At 44.8% G+C, this 19,646-nt stretch overlaps 1 protein-coding gene across 3 annotated transcripts in view; it reads right to left on the bottom strand.

The window, feature by feature from the left end:
* Positions 1 to 4,684: 4,684 nt before the first annotated feature.
* The window catches only part of GPR45 (G protein-coupled receptor 45), a 98,183-nt gene continuing 83,221 nt past the window's right edge, over positions 4,685 to 19,646 (bottom strand). For all 3 annotated transcript variants that reach the window (XM_019627156.1, XM_019627154.1, XM_019627155.1), the window contains one exon: positions 4,685 to 8,538. In XM_019627156.1, the coding sequence (XP_019482701.1) occupies positions 7,169 to 8,290 (1,122 nt within the window). In that variant the 5' untranslated portion in view covers positions 8,291 to 8,538 and the 3' untranslated portion in view covers positions 4,685 to 7,168. The remainder of the gene's footprint in view (positions 8,539 to 19,646) is intronic.

Raw genomic sequence — 19,646 nt, 5'->3', positions numbered from 1 at the left:
GTGAGCCACAGCCGGTAGCAAGTGTGAGCAGCCAGCCAATGGCAGGTGACTGACTGCCTCAGCCAGGTAGAGCACAATGATTATAATACCAACATGGGACAGTGAGCTGCGTCCTCCACAACCAGATTGAGAACAACAGCTCAGAGGTGGCGGGAGTGGGGGGGGGGGAGAAAACAAAAAAAAGAAAATACGCCCTTCTTTTACAGAACCTAAACCTAGACTTTGATGTAGTGTCATCTCGTGTCACGTTAAGACCTTTGCAGTACCTGCTTATTGCATTGAGAAGGAAAGAGCTGAGGAAACCAGAGAAGGGGGCCAAGGAATGAAGAGGATCCCTTGGCAGAAGAGAGTCTGCAGTTTCACACGAAGGCATAACAGAGAGTTAGAGTCTGTGAGACGGAAACTGTGAAGCATCATTACTGTGGAGAGTGCAGGAAGCATCCACGAGTACTACCTGGGCCTGGCTGAGAGAACCTCACACGTGCCCCCAACCACCTGTGCTGGTCTTAAGTGAATGCATTTCAGCAGCCACAGGGCTCGCTGCAAGAGGAAACGCTTTCTGAGCAGCCAGGGCTGGCTGCTTTCCAAGAGGCCCAGCACATCCGAGAGAGAAAAGGGAGAAACAGCCTCCCATTTTCCTACAGAATTTCTTCGGTACCTCTGGGCACACTTAGAAAGCAAGTTAAGCTTTCCATTTTGTCATATGCGTTTTCAAAATGATTCAGTCTTGTCTTTTATGGTGATGTTAGTGACCCTGTGTTTATGGCTTAATAAAACATTCGAAGTCTTCATGATGCCACAAAATACTGTACCCGAGGAACACAGCAGCAGCATTTCAATGAGGGAGGAAATGAGAAATAATAGTCCCCAACAGGACAGTCAGTAAGGAGAAGCAAACCTATCTTTCAAAAAATGTTTCTGAAAATGAGCATGGCTATTTTTTTTTTTCCTTGACTGGACTGCTTAGGGTTGGCAAACGGGCAGCAGATGCCAGAGGTGGCATGAATGTGCAGGTTCAGTGCAAGGCATTAACTTATCACCCAGACCTTGGGGACCTTTAGGCTTCGCCCTGAACAACTCCAAAGGCTGAGCTTGCATATCAGTGCCCTCAGATTCCTGACTGCAGAAGGTAAAGTTCTGGTCACGTCCAAGTGTTTCTCATGCAGTTCTCTGTGTTTCTATCTGACTAATTATGAAAAATCTGTGCCTCACCTGCTCCTGTTTCCCTCTCTGAGCCAGGCAATCTCTGGCACCTCTCCTATTCCTAAAACACCATGTCCCCTGCTCCTCCAGAATGAAAGGCTAGAGAGCAGGATGTAAACTGGAACTGTCTGCTAAAGTCACCTTGGACACCTACTCAAACCATGCACACGCTTGCATATGCACACACACACACACACACACACACACACACACACACACACACACTGCACTTTTGTGTTCAAACATCCTTTTATTCTTATACAATCCAGGTGCTAACCTTGCAGCTAGGATCCAAAGCCCTCCCTTTCGTTGAACAATTAAATTGCCATGGCCTGTCCTGAGCCCCTTCGCACACTCTGGGGGATGTCTACCTTGCCTGTGTCCACCTTTCAATAAAAGAAGCTTTGAAATTACACTCTTTCCTTTAACATAATCAAATTCTCAGGCAAACTTCCTCTCAATCACTGTTGATTGTCATTTTAGATAGTAATTTTTTTTTTATCTTGGCAAAATTCCTTCCTTTGTGGTTGCAAATTTTCAGATAGTTTAGCATTCATGTCTCACATCTTTTGTGTCTAAAAGGTTAAATGTGGTGACTTATCTTCTTAGCACAGGCATACATGCTTGCAATTTCTGTATCTGGATACAGGTCCCTATATGTTGGGTAAAGAGAGGTAAAGAGAGAGGCAACCATCTTGGGTCGATGTGACAGAGATGTGTTTATTTTACAATGAGAAAGTACTCATTGATGAAATTTGTACTTAGGACTTAAGAATTTGTATGCATGCTAGGATCTCAAAATTGTGCAATACCCTGGGAGAGACTACTGGGAATCCACCAAATCCTTTTCCTCTCCTTCCATGCTAAGAAAGTTGTGGTGGGTGGTAGATGAGGGTAAAAGGGATCAAATACCCATGTATAAGATGCTCCCATGCATAAGATGCACCTTAATTTTGGGGCCCAAAATTTGAAAAAAAATGTATTCGAAAAAAAATGTATTACATAAAGTTATTGAACTCAAGTTTTATTCATCATAAAATTCATACAACTCATCATCACTGTCAAAACTCCCAACCGTTAGCTTGTCCTCATCTGTGTCTGATGACGAATCACTGTCTTCATATATTGCCTCTCATGGCCTTCTTCTGCCGTGGCGTTTTCAGTAGTGTTTCTTCTTCCCGTAGCCAGTCTCGGATTGTTTTCTCAGTTGGAGGAGGACCAAACTTCCGTTCAGCAGCATGATTTCCATTCACTTTTGCAAACTGGATCACTTTTAACTTGAATTCAGCACTGTACGAAAATCTTTTTCTGAGCCATTTCTGGGCAGAACGTGGCAAAACGTAACCTACCGTAATATACTGGTAACAAGTGCGAAACAATGAGCGCAAAGACAACAAGCATGAAAAAGCAGGAAATGAAAGTTAAAAAACCCCTACAACCACTGTATAAGACGCACCCAGTTTTTAGACCCCAAATTTTTCAAAAAAGTGTGCGTCTTATACATGGGGAAATACGGTATATGGTGATGGGAAAAGAATTGACTCTGGGTGGTGAACACACAATGTGATATATAGATGATGTATTACAGAATTGTACACCTGAAACCTATGTAACTTTACTAACAAATGTCACCCCAATAAACATTAATTAAAAAAAAAGAAAAGAAAAGAAAGTCGTGGCTGGGCACATGGCTGCCTGACTAAGGACTCCATCTCCCAGTGTCCTTTGCAGTGGTGTGGTCATGTGACTCGGCTCTGGGCCAGGGAAGCCCAGAAGAGTGTTCCTTAACACACTTCTCCTCCACACTCTTTCCTCAGGAGCCAGAACAACTTGGCTGCAGCCCAGATTCACCACAAAGATGAGGGCATGCCTCAGGGGATTAAGGGAAACTATAATAGATGGAAGGAACTTGAGTGTTGAGCCACATGAGCAGAGAACCCGCCCACCTGCCTTTTAGAGTTGAGTGTCTGTTACCCTAAGCCTCCCTACTGCCTCCCTACATTCTCAGTGATGCTACTCAGCTCTCTGCAGACCTCAGAACCACCCTCAGGGCAGCGGCATGTGCACCTTAGGTTGCCTTTCCTGGCATGGAAAGGGGTTCCACCCCATTCTCCTAGCAGCCCTGTGAGGCCAGAGTACAGCCCAGGAAGAGTTTCGAATGGAATGAAGTGACAGTTCAGGCTATTGAGAATTTAGTTATTTAAAGTCAAATCCATGCTCCTGGCTTCAGTGGATGCTGTGTTCTTGTGAACTGAACCCTGAAATCTTAGGACCATGTGAAGATGAGGAAAGGGACCTGTCAGCCAGTTTCTGAAACAAATTGCTACTCTTACCCCAAAAGGACAAATCTTGGCCATAAAAAAGTACAACTGTCATAATTATTGCCACTGTATATTCAGCCCCTACCATTGCCCAGGCATCAGACAAGATCTTTAATATACATTCTTTCATTTGTTCTTTGTGGAGCTCTCTCGCTGGGAGTATTTTGTTCTTTAGGAGATGAGGAAACTGGGGTGCAAAATCACCCAGAATCTCTTGCCTGGAACCACGCAGAGAGCAAGGTGGTGCTGGGGTTTGGACTGTGCCTTCCTGGAGCACATGCCCTTTCTGCTCCGCCCACCCCCATGCATTTCCATAAGAGCAAAAACCTGGGTGCTGGGCACTCCAAGGCTCCAGAGGCTCTGGGGGCCGGAGCCGCCAATTGCATGAGCAAGGGGGACAGAGCACTGAAAAAACGTACCTAGCGGGGTTTTCGTCCAATAAAAGCATGTGCTGTAAATCACATGTTGAAAAGCACACCCAGGGCTCAGAATAGCAAAGGAGGAATTGATCTAGATGTCTGTCACCCATCTTGGTTGTCAGGATGTCCTAGAGAAACTTTGCTTTTATTTATTTCATCCCAATAGCAGGGACCAAGATTTAAGATGCAAAGAATTTTCAGGGATAGTCAAAATTAGGATGACACTTCTGAGACTTATTTGTGTGTCGTTTTTTGAGGCTAGGCTCTCCCAAGGAATCTGGGCGACCAGCCTCCTGGACAGTTACTAGTCGCTGCCCAAGGCCTCACAAAACAATTCAGGTACACAGGATTCAGGGACCCCCAGGGCTAAAGAGGAGATGAAAACATGAAACAAAGAAGCAGTGCTGCAAGCCTCACAGGAGACAAGAACTCAGTGTTTATGTAATAATATCCTTGCAAAGTGAAGTTTGTTAAAGGTCCAGCGAGGCCGGAGAGAATTCTGACGGTGGCCCACTGAGAGTCAGAGGTGAAGACTTGCTGGCTGGGGCTATGCCCACTTGCAACTAAGACTGAACTGAACTCGGCTTCTTAAACTGAGCAGCCGCCCAGATGGCTCAGTGGATAGAGAGTGCGCTCTTAACAGCAAGGTTGCCGGTTCAACTCCAGCATGAAAAAAAAAAAAAAAAAGGCTCCCTGACTGGAGTTATTTAGCAGGGCTGTGGTTTTTTAAAATGTGGATGCCACCCCCCCACACCCCCAGTAGTGACCCCATTGCTCAAACAGCCTCTCAGTTGTCATCATTAATGTCTTTCTTTAGTCATCCCAACTTGGTTAGTAACTTACAGGTTTTAGGTTACCTGACGTTGTTGTGTCTTAGGAGGTACCAGATACCCGATTTTTTGCTTACTCTTCATGGTCTTGGTGCCAATTTGGGTAAGAACATCATCTTATACACTGAAAGAACAATAATACTTTATTTAAAATATATACAAAAGTATTACTTTGAAACATATATTACTGTCCAACATACATCATGTAACACTGATTGATACAAATTTTGGTACCTTCATTCATTCAGTTTTGTGATTTCTCTTTTACTCAAGGGTCTGGGGGAACAGTCTTTGAAATGGCCACTGGAAGAAAGGCCCACTGGCTGGTCCCCTCAGTGGTCTGGCTGTGCTCTTGGACACCACTGAGTCTGTGCAAGTCTGCCTTGTCGGAGCTGAAGACAAACCCTGACATCGCTAGGGGCACTCGGGACACAGAATTGACGGGTCCCACGTCAACCACATACCAAATGCCATCTTCTTTCTTTGTCCATCTGGGTATAAAAGGAGGGTGGAGCTAGTGAGAAAAGGTGTCAGTTGTTTTCTGTACAAATCTTCCTCTGAGCTTAGATAATGTAAATTATATTCTTCTCCTTAACTCCCTTTTTCCCTGCCTCTGTCACTAGTACCACAGAAAGCAAGTGTGAGAACGAAGACCTGGCTTCTTAATACAACCTTGGAAAGGAAACGAGAAGAGAAACAAAAGGGATTATCTGTGTTCTTGGGCCAAATTTGAGTTACATGAGATAAATCGGATGACTGCTTTTGAGCGCAGTCTACACATGTCCATCACTTTCTCCCCCACAGTGTCCTGCATCTAATAGGCACTTGATAAAGGCTCATTGCGTGGATAAATAAATGAATGCAGGGGTTCTGGTGACCATGAGTAGACAGCATACACATTTTAGACTCGGAGTGTCTGAGAGATGAAAAGGACATTGGAGATCATCTAGACCTGCTTCCTCACTTGGCAAATGGGGAAACTGAGGCCCAGAGAAGTGATGTGCAATGAACAAGGTCACATGACTGGTTCTTGATAGACTTAGACTTGGAATCAGATTTTCTGAATTTCTCTTTAAATGTCCCACTCTTTTCAGATCTGAAACTGTAAAGAGAGCTTCATGGACTCAATGGTGTGCCTTGAACTCAGGAGAGTTGACCCCACATCAGAAGCTCCTGGTGTAATGGGTGGCCCTGGGTATAGTGGCCAAGGTCCCCTCTAGGCAGTTTCAGTCCTGGGATCCCAGTTCTGCTTGGGCTTAAAGGACCAAGGTCGTGGGTAGATGGCCCAGAGGACAGCATCTGAATGAGGTAGGAGGAGCACAGAGATCGATGAGGAACTGCCAGCTGGGTGGGTGTCTAGTACGTCCCCTGTTTGCAGTTCCAGTGCCGAGGTGGATGTGGCAGCTCAAAGACGCTGCAGCCTCAGGCTGTGGAGAGGAAATGTGTAAACAAAGCCCACTGACCACTTGTGAGACTGAAAGCAAGTCGCTGTGAACACTTGCTGAAAAGATGAATTACAAGAGAAAGACTGTGTTTTTCTGTGCACTGGATATTGATGGAGGAATGGGGACTGTGGAGGGAAGTAAGAAGGGGCAGAGGGACTGTCACCGCAGACAGTGAGGATGAAGGACTTCGTGGCACAGGGACAGGGTGGGTTATGCAGGTAGGAGGGGTGTGGTACATGCATAAGCACTCGGGTAGGCTTCTCACCTCGGTGGAGCTGCCCCTGGACAAGCCCTGGACTTTGAGCCACTGAGGCCTCCAACGTGTCACAACGGAAACTGAGAAGCACAGGGGCTCACTCTGCTTCCCAGTTTGGTTTTGGTTTCTAGAAAGGATGGTTTGGTCTGGTCAGAAACGCACATGTGATCAACATAAAGAATCTTGCACATTTCCCCATCTATCCCAAAGGCAAATAGCCTCTGAGGAATGCTGACGTCACATAAAGTGAATGCTCCCCCCAGGAAAGGATACCTGCTTGGGTTTCTCACATCAGAATATGGCACCACGGGGTCTCTCTTAAGCTGGTGCACATGGAGCTCTTCAGACAGAGCCTTCCTCCTGCCCCACACTCCGCCAACCTCACTCCCAGCTGCACTCCTCTTCCCTCACTTTCTGCCCACCTTCTGCACCCCTCCACCCATTTCCCAGCGTCTTAACTACCTTCCAGGTTCCATCAGACCCACACCCTGTTCTCTTGCAGCGAGAAACGAAAATAATTCATCTTGCAAACTTGGGAGTAGTAGCTCATCTGGTAACAAATGAGTACCCTTGTGCTTAAATGACCGCCACAAAATGCCGAGTACGCCTCAGATGCCAGGAAACAGAGCAGAAGGACAGCGGGGCTCGGTCCCGGTCCAGTCCCCATGTGCCTCCCCACTCCGCCTGCTTCTCTCTAGACGGCGGACTGATTTTCGTTGCAGGCATAGACGGTGCTTGGCTGGATTCTCCTTCGGATCCGCTCAGGCACTCTGGGGGGGATTTGAAAGGTCTGGGGCAGCAGCTCTATGCAGGCCTCGCGGAATTTTTTGATCCTCCAGCAGTAAACGATGGGATTGAAGACAGACTTGACGTAGCTGAGCCACAGGACGCAGGAGCTGGTGGTGTAGAAGGAGGGGCTGCAGTAGAACCTGCGGCTGAACACAGACAGGAGGCTGTAGACCGAGTGCGGCAGCCAGCACAGTGAGAAGCCCACGAAGAGGATGAGGATGGTGGTGAAGGCCTTGGTTTTGAAGCTCAAGTCCAAGCTGACCTGCTGCTGCCGCTGGAGCCGCCTCAGACCGGCCCTGGTGAGCTGTCTGAGATCCAGGCTGTCGGACTTGTTGTGGACACGGGTGGCGTTCTTCCGGAAAGTGTGCAGAATGCACAGGTAGGAGCACAGCATGACGCCGAAGGGCACGAAGAACACGGCCACCACTAGCGTCACCACGTAGGCACGGCTGGCTGGGAACTCGGTGTAGCCCAGCACGCACTGCGGAGCCCGCGCAGGCACCTCCACCATGGTCCAGCCGGCCAGCGATGGAGCCGAGACGCAGAAGGACAGCGCCCAGGACACGGCGATGATCACCTTGGCCCTGTGCGGATTCAGCTTGTCCTGGCGTTGGACGATGATGAGAAAGCGGTCCACGCTGATGATGAGCAGGATGGCCACGCCCTCCAGGACAAAAAACCAGTAGAGTGTGGCTGACAGCCGGCAAAAGTAATCCCCAAAGTGCCAGTGGACCGTGATCAGCGTGACGGCGGTGAAGGGCATGCAGCATAAGGACAGCATGATGTCGGAGAAGGCCAGCGTGGCCAGCAGCAGATTGATGGCGGAGCGCATAGCCGGCCTCTGGTACACGATGACGCAGACTACAGCGTTGCCAAGGAGCCCGACGACGATCATCAGCAGCATGACTACCGCCAAACACACCCTGAGGGGCGCGGGCGGAGTGGTCGCCCCGGTGTCCGACACGTTGCTCCCGGTCAGCAGCGCGTATTCCGAAGTCTCAGTGGATGTGCTATTACAGGACATCATGAAGAAAACTTGGAGCCAGGACGGAAACGCAGGGAGGGACTCCCCTCAGCGCTTTGGTGGCTGCCGTCTTCTGTCCGCCGGCTGCATCTTCTTCCAGGGTGTCTTGGATCTCTCGTGCCCGGAATCGTGGAGAGAAACGTTTCTCTTTGGGAGCTCTAGCCAGTATTTGCAATTCATCAGTTACGTCCGCATCTTTTCTGAAACAACCGACTGTGTCCACAGCTTCACACCTGGGTGCTCTCTGTAACCTGGAGGAAAGAAGAGCCCGGAAGAGAAGGCAGTTAGGCTTTCCAAGCACGTGTGCAGCGCTTACATTGTGCAGGTATTCTAAGAGTAGAGAGAAAGAATGACTCATATATTTACCATTTGAGATAAGGCTTGGTATTCACCCAGGGAAACCTAATCAGACCCACTTTTCAGGGGATCAGGAAGTAAATACTTTGCTATCAGCGTTTAGGTAATAAGCATGTATTTCATAATTGAATTACAAGTAACCGGACTGAAGGACGCTTTGGACAAGCCAATTTCCCTTAGAATGATAACTCCATGAGATCAAGGATTTTTGTATATCTTTCTTGGCTGTCTCCCCCGCGCCTAGAACAGTGCCTGGCACATAGAAGATACCTTACACATATTTGTTGAGTAAATGAGTCCATGGTAGTTGGTGCTGCTTCTGTAATATTTGTTTAGCTTTATTCTGGGATGAATGAACATTCACATGCAGTTGTAGGACATAATCCAACCACATCCCGTCTACTCTTTATCCTGTTTCCCTAATGGCAACATCTTGGATAACTGTAGTGCTGTTATAGTATTACTTTTGGAAATGGTGATGGAAAGGAAGAATCTCTCCCCAAAAGTAAGCCCCTTTAAAAGACGATGTTAATTTTTATTTTGTTTCTCAGATGTGACAAGAATGGTGTTCAGAAGCTGAGGCCCAGTGTCAGATTTCCTAGGCTGGGTGAAATCCAGCCTCCACCCCTTACCTGACATTGGGCATCCTCTGGGAAGCTGCTTAACCCCTGCGCATGTGACCTCTTCATGTGTAACATACGAACAACAATCAGGCCCAGTTACAGAATAGTGGCAAAGGTTAGATGAGAGAACACCCATAAAGTGCCTGCATCATAGACAGTGCTCAATAAACCTTAACTATTATCATTTGAGTCCTTAGACAAATCAATTACAATGTTACAACGACTATTGCTTAATTTATATGTGATACAGGAGCCTCTATTTGCATCTGTTTTAGACCTGCCAACAGGTGAACTGGCTCCACCCAGCGCGAGGATGTTTTGTAGTACATTTCCCGCTCGCTCAACCCCACCACTTCCAAGGTAGCTGATTGCACCAGGCAGCTGACCCAAGGTGAGCTAACCCACAGCCTCGCCAATGATGGCAGAGCTGCAGTGCTCTCATTCACTCAGTTAGAAATCAGCTAGGAAATACTGAGTGACTAAAGTGACTGCCGTAAGGGATGTAATAAAGGGGTTTATAGAAAAGAAGCCTCAGGCTTAGCAAAGGCTACAGGGCGAGTTGGATGTTCTCCATTTGCCCCTCCAAATCTCCTGGCCACTCTCCCCCCTTGACCCTGTCTGAGAAACTGGACCCCTTGCCTGGGGAGAGACATGAGGTATTTTTTGCTCTGGTTGTGGCTGGCAGAGGTTCATTTCTCTCTGAAGGTCTCAGCCCTTCCAGGGCAGCTCTTCCCAGCCCCCTCTCCAGTTCCTTAACTGCCTCAACCTGGGACCTAGGAGTGATGGGGCTTCCTGAGCTGCTAGCCCCATGGTTCTTCCCCAGCCTTCACTGGTTTCCTTGAACCTGGCCTCACCTTTGACAGGAATCTCATTAATCAGGTCTGATCTCCTTCCTATCTGCACCCTGACTGATACAAGGGGTCCTGGTAAGTGGAAGCTATGAGGAAGCAGGAGCTAACCATAAGCAGATATTAAGGGGAAGAGAGAAGTAATATATATGTCTGTGCATGGAGACAGAAACACAAGGAAATCTACTTCATTTCCTGACGGGTTTCCAATTAAAGTTGCATTTCATAAATATTTGCAATATGTATTTCTTTCTTTGTTTTTAACTGAATTTTTAGCTTTTTGTTTTTATCTAATCTCTTACACCAACCTTTGCCATCACCTCTGAGAGACAACCTCTTTGTACCATTTTGTAGTTTGGATTTCGCTTATGGTTACCCCTATAACTCTAGATAATTAGCTTATATCCAATTTCTTGATTTACCGCCATGAAAGATGAGGGTTTTGCTCACTCTACACAACCTCACTCCTCTCTTCCTAATGGTTGGTGATTCATTATTTTTAAAATAATTCAATTGAGCTATCATTGTAACTATAAAAAACATACTTAAATTTCTGTATGGACACCAAATAAGGACACTTTCTCTTCAGCTCGACTCTAAGATACGGAATCGGTACCTCCCCTGCTTTACCCACCTCTTCTCTCTCTCTTTCACGTCCATTCTCTCATCAACTATGCCATTACTTTTACCTAAAGTCATTAATATTCACATTCTTTCTATGCCTTTTTATCAGTTGACTTTAAGAATTTAACTCCCATTTAAAGTGTTTATATTTTTTATTTCTATGTGATATTATTGTCCAGGGCCAGGTTGGATCATCTGTGCTGGAATTACATCTCCCTGGCTGGTTTAACAAGATCCTACAGGGGTCATATGTGCAAGGAACACATTCCTAGCATCAAGGTCAAATGGAGTCTATAATCTGACAGCTCACTGAAGCTTAGATGCTAAAAACATGTCATATTACAATTTTTTTTCACATGTGGCTCATGAGTTTTCTGTCAATTTTTTTGTGTTTTCCTTCAAGTTTCTTGTTGCCTTTTCCCTTTTTTCCTAGCATAATGTACCTTTTTCTAGTTTTTCAATCGTGCTCTGTTTCTGAAGATGGTCCTTTCTTCTGTAGGATTTCCCTCCTGGAAACTTTGCTTCTGCTTCTGGCTGGGCTGTTTGCCTTTTGGGTGGGCGGCACAGCTGACATTCCGGAAGGGCCCTCAGTGCTGCCCTGGGTCTACTTGTTCCTAACTCTTTGTCATCTTCTTTCCTGGTTTCCTTTATTTTGCTGGACAACATCCTTAAATTACTTACTAAGAAAGGCCTTAGGGAAGATAAGCTTTCTGAGTCCTTTCATATATGAAAAATCTTTCTTCTGCCTTCCCACTGACTAAGGGCTTGGCAGGCTAAAAAAATTTAAGCTGAAATAATGTTCCCTCAGAAACTGGAAGGCATTGCTCCTAGGGCATTCAGCGTGCTGGTATTAGGTTGAAAATGGATTGGATTCTCTTTCTTCCTAGGTGACCACATTTTGTCTCTTGAAGATTTGGTATTTTCTTTCTGAAAATGTTTTTACAAGGTCTATCTAAATTTGGGTATTTTCTCACTTATTGTGAAGGCTACTCAGTGGGTCTTTTAAATCCAAAGCCACGTATATCTCAACTCTGGGAGAGTCTCTTCTTTCATGGCTTTGATAATTTTCTCCCTCTGACCCTTTCGGGCAGGTGCTTATTGGGTGGGTGCTGGACCTCATTGGTTGAGCCTTAATTTTTCTTTTCCCTTTTACATTTTGTACTTTTGTCTCTGTTTTTGGACTTTTTAATGCTATGCCCTGGGGGATTATTTTTAACTTTATGCTTAGTCTTATTTAATTTCTAATTTTGGCAACCCTGCATTGTCAATCTGAGAGCATTCTTATTTTCTGTGCCTTTTGCATAGCACTTCATTCCTTTATGGATATACTATCCTCTCAAGACTCTCTGAGGTTATTAGAGGTGTAATTTTAAATTCTCTTCTTTTTTCGAAATTTTACCTGGTTTCTCTGGAGTTAAAGCCTCAGCTTATCTTTTCTTTCATCTTTAAGACTGCTGGGTCTCCTCTTGGCTAGTGATTCTGGAATCTTGATCATGCTGATTCTAAGGGTTGGGTAGCTGCTGTGGTCCATTTCCCTATAAGCTCTTTCGTTGAGTGGGGTGCCCATGGGCAACCCAGTGTAGGTCAGACTTTGCATGGGGGCAAATGGATGAGGACCCAGCCCTCAAGCTGAGGGCTTCCCAGGGGAACACCACTCAATGAGAATGCCAGGGAGAACAGGACTTCCCTCTGGGATCCCATCATCCGCTTTATAAACCTTCACTACCACCATTGGCATTTTCACTGAAGAGTCCCCTATTTCTAGGGGAGGAGAGGTAAATATCTATAGTCTGAACTTCACATAGGGTGAATTTCCCTTAAAAAAAAAACACGTGGTTTAAGTGGGTCTCTATTTTTCCAGTGCAGATGTTAAATAAGTATTTCACATAATATATGAGGATTATACCAAACTTATCGCTCATCTTTCAAAAGTGCTAAGTATGTAATAGGGACTAAGAACCCAGTCCTGCGTTCAGATAGATCCTACTAACTGGTGACTTTGCTACTAATCTAAGTCTTCATTTCTTTATTTGTGAAATGAGGTTAACAGTTGTACCTACCAGAGAAGGGTATTGTGTAAACCACGTGAGGGAATGGACCCACAGTGCTGGTCACACAGTAAGTACTTCATATGTGCTAGCTGCTAATTGTTTTTTTTTCTCTCCCAGTTTTATTGAGATATTACTGACATACAACATATGTAAATTTAAGGTGTAAAACAACATGATGATTTGATACGTGTATATATCGCAAAATTATTAACACAATAGGGTTAGTTAACACCTCCATCCCCTTACATAATTACTATTATTTTTTGTGGTGATAACATTTAAGTTGTACTCTCTTAACTTTCAAGTATATAAAATAGTATTGTTAACTATAGTCACCAAGCTGTACACTAGATACCCAGAACTTATTTACCTTATAGCTGGAAATTTGTACTCTTTGGCCAACATCTTTCCATTTACCACCCCCACCCCCAACCCCAGCCCCCAGTAACCACTATTCTACTCTCTATTTCTATGAGTTTGGCTTTTTTAGATTCAACATATAAGTGAGATTACACAATATTTGTCTTCCTCTGACTTTTCACTCAGCATAATGCCCTCGAGATCCAGTCATCTGTGTTGTAGCAAGTGGCAAGATTTCATTCTTCTTTATGGCTGAATAATATTCTATTATTCTGATATATATATATATATATATATATATATATATATATATATATATATATATATATAATCACAATTTCTTTATCCATTCATCCACTGATGGACACTTAGGTTGTTTCCATATCTTGGCTATTGTAAATAATGTTGCAATAAACATAGGGGTGCAGCTATCTTTTTGAATTAGTGTTTTCATTTTTTTCAGATAGATACTCAGAAGTGGTATTGCTGAATCATATGCTAGTTCTATTTTTAATTTTTTGAGGAACTCTGTACTGTTTTCCATAATGGTTACATTAGTTTACATTTCCACCAACAGTGCACAAGGGTTCCCTTTTCTCCACATCCTCACTAACACTTGTTGTTTCTTGTCTTTTTGATAATAACCAGTCTAACAGGTGTGAAGTAATATCTCATTGTGGTTTTAATTTGCAGTTCCCTGATGATTAATGATGTTGAACATTTTTTCATGTACTTGTTGACTATTTGTATGTCTTCTTTGGAAAAATGTCAATTCAGATCTTCTGTGCATTTTTAAATGGGTTATTTGTGTTTTTGCTATTGAGTTGTATGAGTTCTCTATATATTTTAGATATTAATCCCTTATCAGATAGATGGTTTGCAAAAATTTTCTTCCACTGCATAGGTTGCCTTTTCACTTTGCTGATTATTTCTTTTGCTGTGCAGAAGCTTTTTAGTTTGGTGTAGTTCCATTTGTTTATTTTTGCTTTTGTTGCTTGTGCTTTAGGTGTCATATTCAAAAAATTGCTGTAAGACCAGAGTCAAGAAGCTGTTACCCTCTATTTTCTTTTAGTAGTTTTACAGTTTTGGGCCTTACATATAAGTCTTTAATCTATTTCAAGTTAATTTTTGTAAGTGGTATAAGATAGGAGTCCAATTACATTCTTTTATGTGTGAATATCCAGTTTTCCCAACACAATTTATTGAAGAGACTATCTTTTCCCCATTGGATACCCTTGGCTCCCTTGTCAAATATTCGTTGAGCCTATATGTGTGGGTTTATTGCAGGACTTTTAATTCTGTTTCATTGGTCTATGTGTCCGTTTCTATTCCCATAACATGCTTTTTTTTTTTTTTAAGATTTTATTGGGGAATTGGGGGAGGGGAGCAGTGTTGGGGAATCGGGGAAAGAGAACAGACAAGTTGCTGTCCTTTTGTTCTTCAGTCTAGTTATGGAGGACGTCGCTTCACTGGCCCTTGTTGGTATTATTGTGCTCTTCTCGGGTGAGGCAGTCGCTTGCCGACCATTGGACGGCCGTTTTCGGGCGGCTCTTGGCAGCTCACACTGGCTGCGGGCTGCTCATGGTAGCTTATGGGAGCCCACTGCAGCTTCACTGCAGCTTATGCCGTTGCTGGTTACTCACAGCAGCCCAGCTCCAGGTTGAGCTATTGTTCACCATCTTAGCTGTAGAGGGCGCAGCATCACTGGCCCTCATGTGGGATCTGAACCCAGGCTCTGCTGCTCAGAGCTGGCGTCCCAAGCCAGCTCCTAACCAATGTGCCACTCAGCCGGCCCCATGCTGTTTTGACTACTATTACTTTGTAATGAAGTTTGAAATCAGGAATTCTGATGCCCTAGCCTTCTTTTGCTTGTTCTTATTATTTTGAATCCTAGATTATAAATAAAAAGAATCTTGCTATTACCTAAATAATATAGTTACTGGTAAAATTAAACCAAAGAAGAAACCCAGTTGATTTTTCCAGAGTATAAATCTCAAACATTTCTTTAAAAAAATTAAGCTTTCTAGAAATTTCACATTCTTAAAATGAACGATCTAGTTTCATGAAACACATTCAAATAGTGCCCAGTAAGGAAAGAAGGCACTAGAAAAAGGTCATTTGTTTTATTTCATCTATTACCAAGTTGTAAAATCCCTTCATTCTGCAAATCTGTGCTGCCCATGGAGAATTTGAAGATTCCCAAGAATGGAAGAGAGCTGACTCAAAACTGAGCGCCATTCTGAATTATAGAAACAACTGAAACAGGTTAGATTACTAGATATTGTTAATGTATCTGTGATCTACAAACTCAGGCTTCTGTGACCCAGAGCTAATGTCTCCTCACCCCTCCCCCACCAACAAGGGCATGAAATTCTAGTTTAATTTTTCCAATCTTGTTATTTTTAAGTGGTTCGTTTTGGCTCTGCATTGTTAAATATTCTATGATTGGTTTGAATGACCTTTTGCAAGCCACCTTGCTAGTTTACAGATATTCTCTCCACTACAGCCTGATCACTCTGTTACCCTCAGCCTTTTTCTTCTCAGGATTGCTTTGGCTATTCAGAGTCTTCATTAGTTTCCTTTGGTGGTGTCATGTTTCCTTGATTAGTCCCAATCCTTGTGGCCTTGTGTGGGTGGGTGTCTGTACACCTGAGGGACTAGGTACCTCCTCCACTCTTCACAGACTGGCTTCAGCAGGCAAAGCCCTTCACCAATCCACCTGTCCAGAGCTTCTGGGTGGGTCATCTGGGGTATCCACAGGTGGACATGCTGCTGGAGTCCTTGGGTAGGCAGGTCTAGGGCCTGGGTCAACATGTGGGCAGGCCTAGTGCTTGGGTACACTGGGGACCAGCCTGAAGTCTGAGTGAGTCTGGTGCTTGGGTCTGTAATCAAGGGCTGAGACTTATGTCTGTATGGGTGGGCCGGGATCCTGGATCCCGGCACCAGGAACCAGTGGGGTGGGCTCTCTGTCTGAGTCCTTGGGGCCTGCCAGCATTGGGATGGGCTAGGAGCCTGGTTTCCTAGAAGATGGCCTGGATTCTGGAGCAATGGGGGGGCCTGTGACCTAGGACCTTAGGAGCTTGCCTGAAGGTTGGGTCTCTGGGAGACGGTCTCATGCTAGGGCAGGCCAGGACCCTGGATCCATGAGAGCTGGTCTGGAGTCTGGGTCCATGGGAACCATCTTGGTGCTGGAGAGGGCTGGGTTCCTGGTCCATAGTAGTGGGGTCTTGTCCTGGCCAGGAGACTGTGTTCATGGATGCCAGCCTGGGGCCTGGGTTCTCACTTTTCAGAAGCTAATTGAGAACATGGGGCCACAGGAGCTGCTGCATCTGCAGGAGTGAGCTGGCACTAGACAGAGCTGAGAGCCTGGATTCACGGGGGCCCCATTGGAAGCCTGGTGCCACGGGAGCCACCTAGGGCTCTGGGAGTCAGCCTGATGCTAGGGTGGGCCAGTTCTAAGGTCCACAGTGAAGTCAGGTGCTCACTTCTCTCATGGGGAGAAAGTCTCCCTTGAGCTGGGCTTCTGGGCTTAGGGGAGGAGTGATGGAGGTAATGTGACTCTATCTTTCCTTCTCTCCTCAATGTGTCTTTGCTTATTTCTGTTCTTCACACAGTGCTGTAATCCCTCACCTCAAATCCTTAGCTCTTGTGCAGGCATTGTTGTGTGTGGATAGTTATTCAAATTGATATATCTTGGGGGAAACAGGAGCTAGAAATTCCTATACTGCCATTTTGCTTATGATCACTAATGTGTTTTCAATTTAAGGATGGAGAACTCATTTAGCTCGGCAACAAGTCCTTAAGATGGAAGATTTTGAACTGTTAATCTATCATTCATTATGTATTTTGTTTAAACATTACACAAAGGTATAATAAAATTTTAAAATGTAAGGATCTAATGAGCCAACAATTTGACTGAATTTTCTTTTGATGGGCCCATTTTTTTCCCCTCTGAGATATAAAAGTGTAATTTTTTTAGATTATTTTTTTAAAAGAATGTGTTAGTTAAGAATGCAAGGTGAATAGAGTGGCCATCAAATGAAGAGGGAGGGGCAACAGCAGTTTCTGGCCCCACCAGGGTCACCTGAAAAATCTTCACCAGCCAAGGTGAGGGATCACATGGGCAGTTATCAGCTGGGATGGTGCAGGTAAGGCCTTAAGATCAGCCAAAGAACACAGATGGCCAACTGGGGACTCCAGCCATAAGTAATGGGTCCAGAATGAAAGCATTAAAAGGAAACTCAAATTGTTTTTTCATTCCCTTACCTTCTACCAGAAACCAAATATGTGACCCAGATGAGAATTTGACTTGTAAAAAGCCTCCAGAGATACATCAGGGATTTTTAGCTCATGCTTTTCTTCTTCGGAAGCCTCATCCTACTCTCTACTTAAGAATTCCTACTTCCTCCTCTGTGCTTGCGAGAAGCTTCTCCTTTTCTTATGGTCAATATTACAGGTATCTCAAATTGAAGGGACGTGGGTGATGTAGGAACCAGGAGGCTTCAGACCAGTTAGCCCCAAGGCTCTGCAGGTGGCACTATCTCAGTGATGTCACCTCAGTTTAGATCCAACCAATCCTCAGTGTTGCAGTTCCAGAACCTGATTTGGCCAAGCACTTCCAGAATGGGTTCGTTCATCTCTCAGTGGTGGGTCCAGGCCTCCAAACTCACAGAGGCTGAGTTGTCAAGTCAGAAATCTGGTGTCTTAATTTATAAGTGAGAAATATCTCTCACACAGACCCCAGATGCTCGCGTTCACATGACACACTACTTCTGTCCCTCAGCTTTCTGATTGGTGAGATGGAGACGATTACATACCTACCCCCAGAGTTGTAAAGTAACATGTGCAATGCTTGGTACAAAGAAGGGCATTCATAAGTAATTAATAAACTCTCTCATATCCCTCATTGTTTCAAGTTCATGGATTTCCATCTCTTGGATTAACGAACAGGAACCGTGACACGCACATATAAAGCCCTCATGGATTAAGCTCCTCTTGGGTCCACTGAGTAAAAAACGCAGTCTTGTGTGTCTGTGTGCCTATCAGTCCTAGCTGGTAATGAACCCTTCACCTGCACCCTTCTCTCTGCTGTAAGATTGGATTTTCCCTGCAATGATCATTACAGAGAGTGATTTCATGCTTAACCAAAGGAACGAATAGTGTAAGGAATTTTTTTTTTTTAATGTGTGTGTCTTGAGGTTGAATCAGATTAAAATTGTTTGGGCTTCTGGGCCACAACTGTCTTATTTTAATATTTTAATTTAGCATTTTGGTCACAATCCTGTTGTTAATATCCATATCAACAGTACTTTAATTACCTGGCACATTAACAAGCCAAGTAAAAGGAAACAAGTGAACAATAAATGTTCCATTTAGTTTGTAGCAGCACTCATCAGCTCTCTGGTGGTTTTCACTCCAAAGGATGGAAGCCATGATGTGAATTTTAACCTGAGAAAGAAGCAAGCAGTAACTGAACCTTTTTTAGGCACTAATTTTAGTTCCTATCCAAATGGTCTCACCCTGGAACTGGGAGGTCGTGCAGGTGCTGGAAGATAAATAAGCACCTCAGATTGAAATACAGTTAATGAACTGAGGAAAGGGCGATGAGCCTGTGTACTGGCCATGTGCTACGGCATGAGTAGAAACACATTGACAATGTCCTCAGTAAACTGTGTCCATGCGAAGGATAGAAGGCGCTTTTGGCAGTGAGCAAAGAGGAAACGCAGCCATCCGTGCATTGAATTTACCGCAATGTTTTCTAAAACTCCTTCAAGTACTGCAGCCCCGCTACTGTCCTGACACCTTGCCTCTGCACAGCAGCCCTTCCTGTCTGCACCATCCAAGTTCACCCTCTCCTGTCATCACTCCCAGGGGTGGGAGGCAATGGTGGCTCAGATCCAGCCATGACCAGCTCAAGGACATAAAAGTAGTAAAGAGTGAAGCTGAGACTGGAAACAAGGTTTCTGGTACTGAGACTCCAAAAGGAGGACCCGTCTTTGGTAAGGGTCATGGTGAGAGTGAAGGTGGTTTCACGTCTATGACATTGACAAGCATGGAGAAAGAAAAAGTCCCAGAATTCCCAACACACCCAAGCTGAGACACAGAAAACCTCAGGATGAAATCTGTTCTTTCCAGTACGTGAAGAATAGACTTTAAAGACAGCTTTGGTGGTTGATAATCTGTGAGGATGAGGGAAGGAATCTTTTTTCTGCTCCCTAAATATGAAAACTCTATGTGGGACCCCAGGTGGCACCCTGAGGGGTTACACTGGGTGAGAGACAGCCACACAATGCAGGGAAGCACTGGTGACTAGCCCTGACAGTGCTGTCCTTCCTGCCTGCCTCTCCCTCTCCTTCTCCCTCTCCCTCTCCCTCTCCCTCTCCCTCTCCCTCTCCCTCTCCCTCTCTCTCTGTCTCTGTTCCTCTCTCTCTGCTAACTTTTAAATACTTTTTATTGTGATACATTTCAAACCTATAGGAAACAGAAAAACAGGTCC

The sequence above is a fragment of the Hipposideros armiger genome, unplaced genomic scaffold (assembly GCF_001890085.2).
Source record: "Hipposideros armiger isolate ML-2016 unplaced genomic scaffold, ASM189008v1 scaffold_716, whole genome shotgun sequence".
Lineage (NCBI taxonomy): Eukaryota > Metazoa > Chordata > Mammalia > Chiroptera > Hipposideridae > Hipposideros > Hipposideros armiger.
Note: the sequence above shows the minus strand (reverse complement) of the source record. Positions and strands in the feature narration are given on the sequence as shown.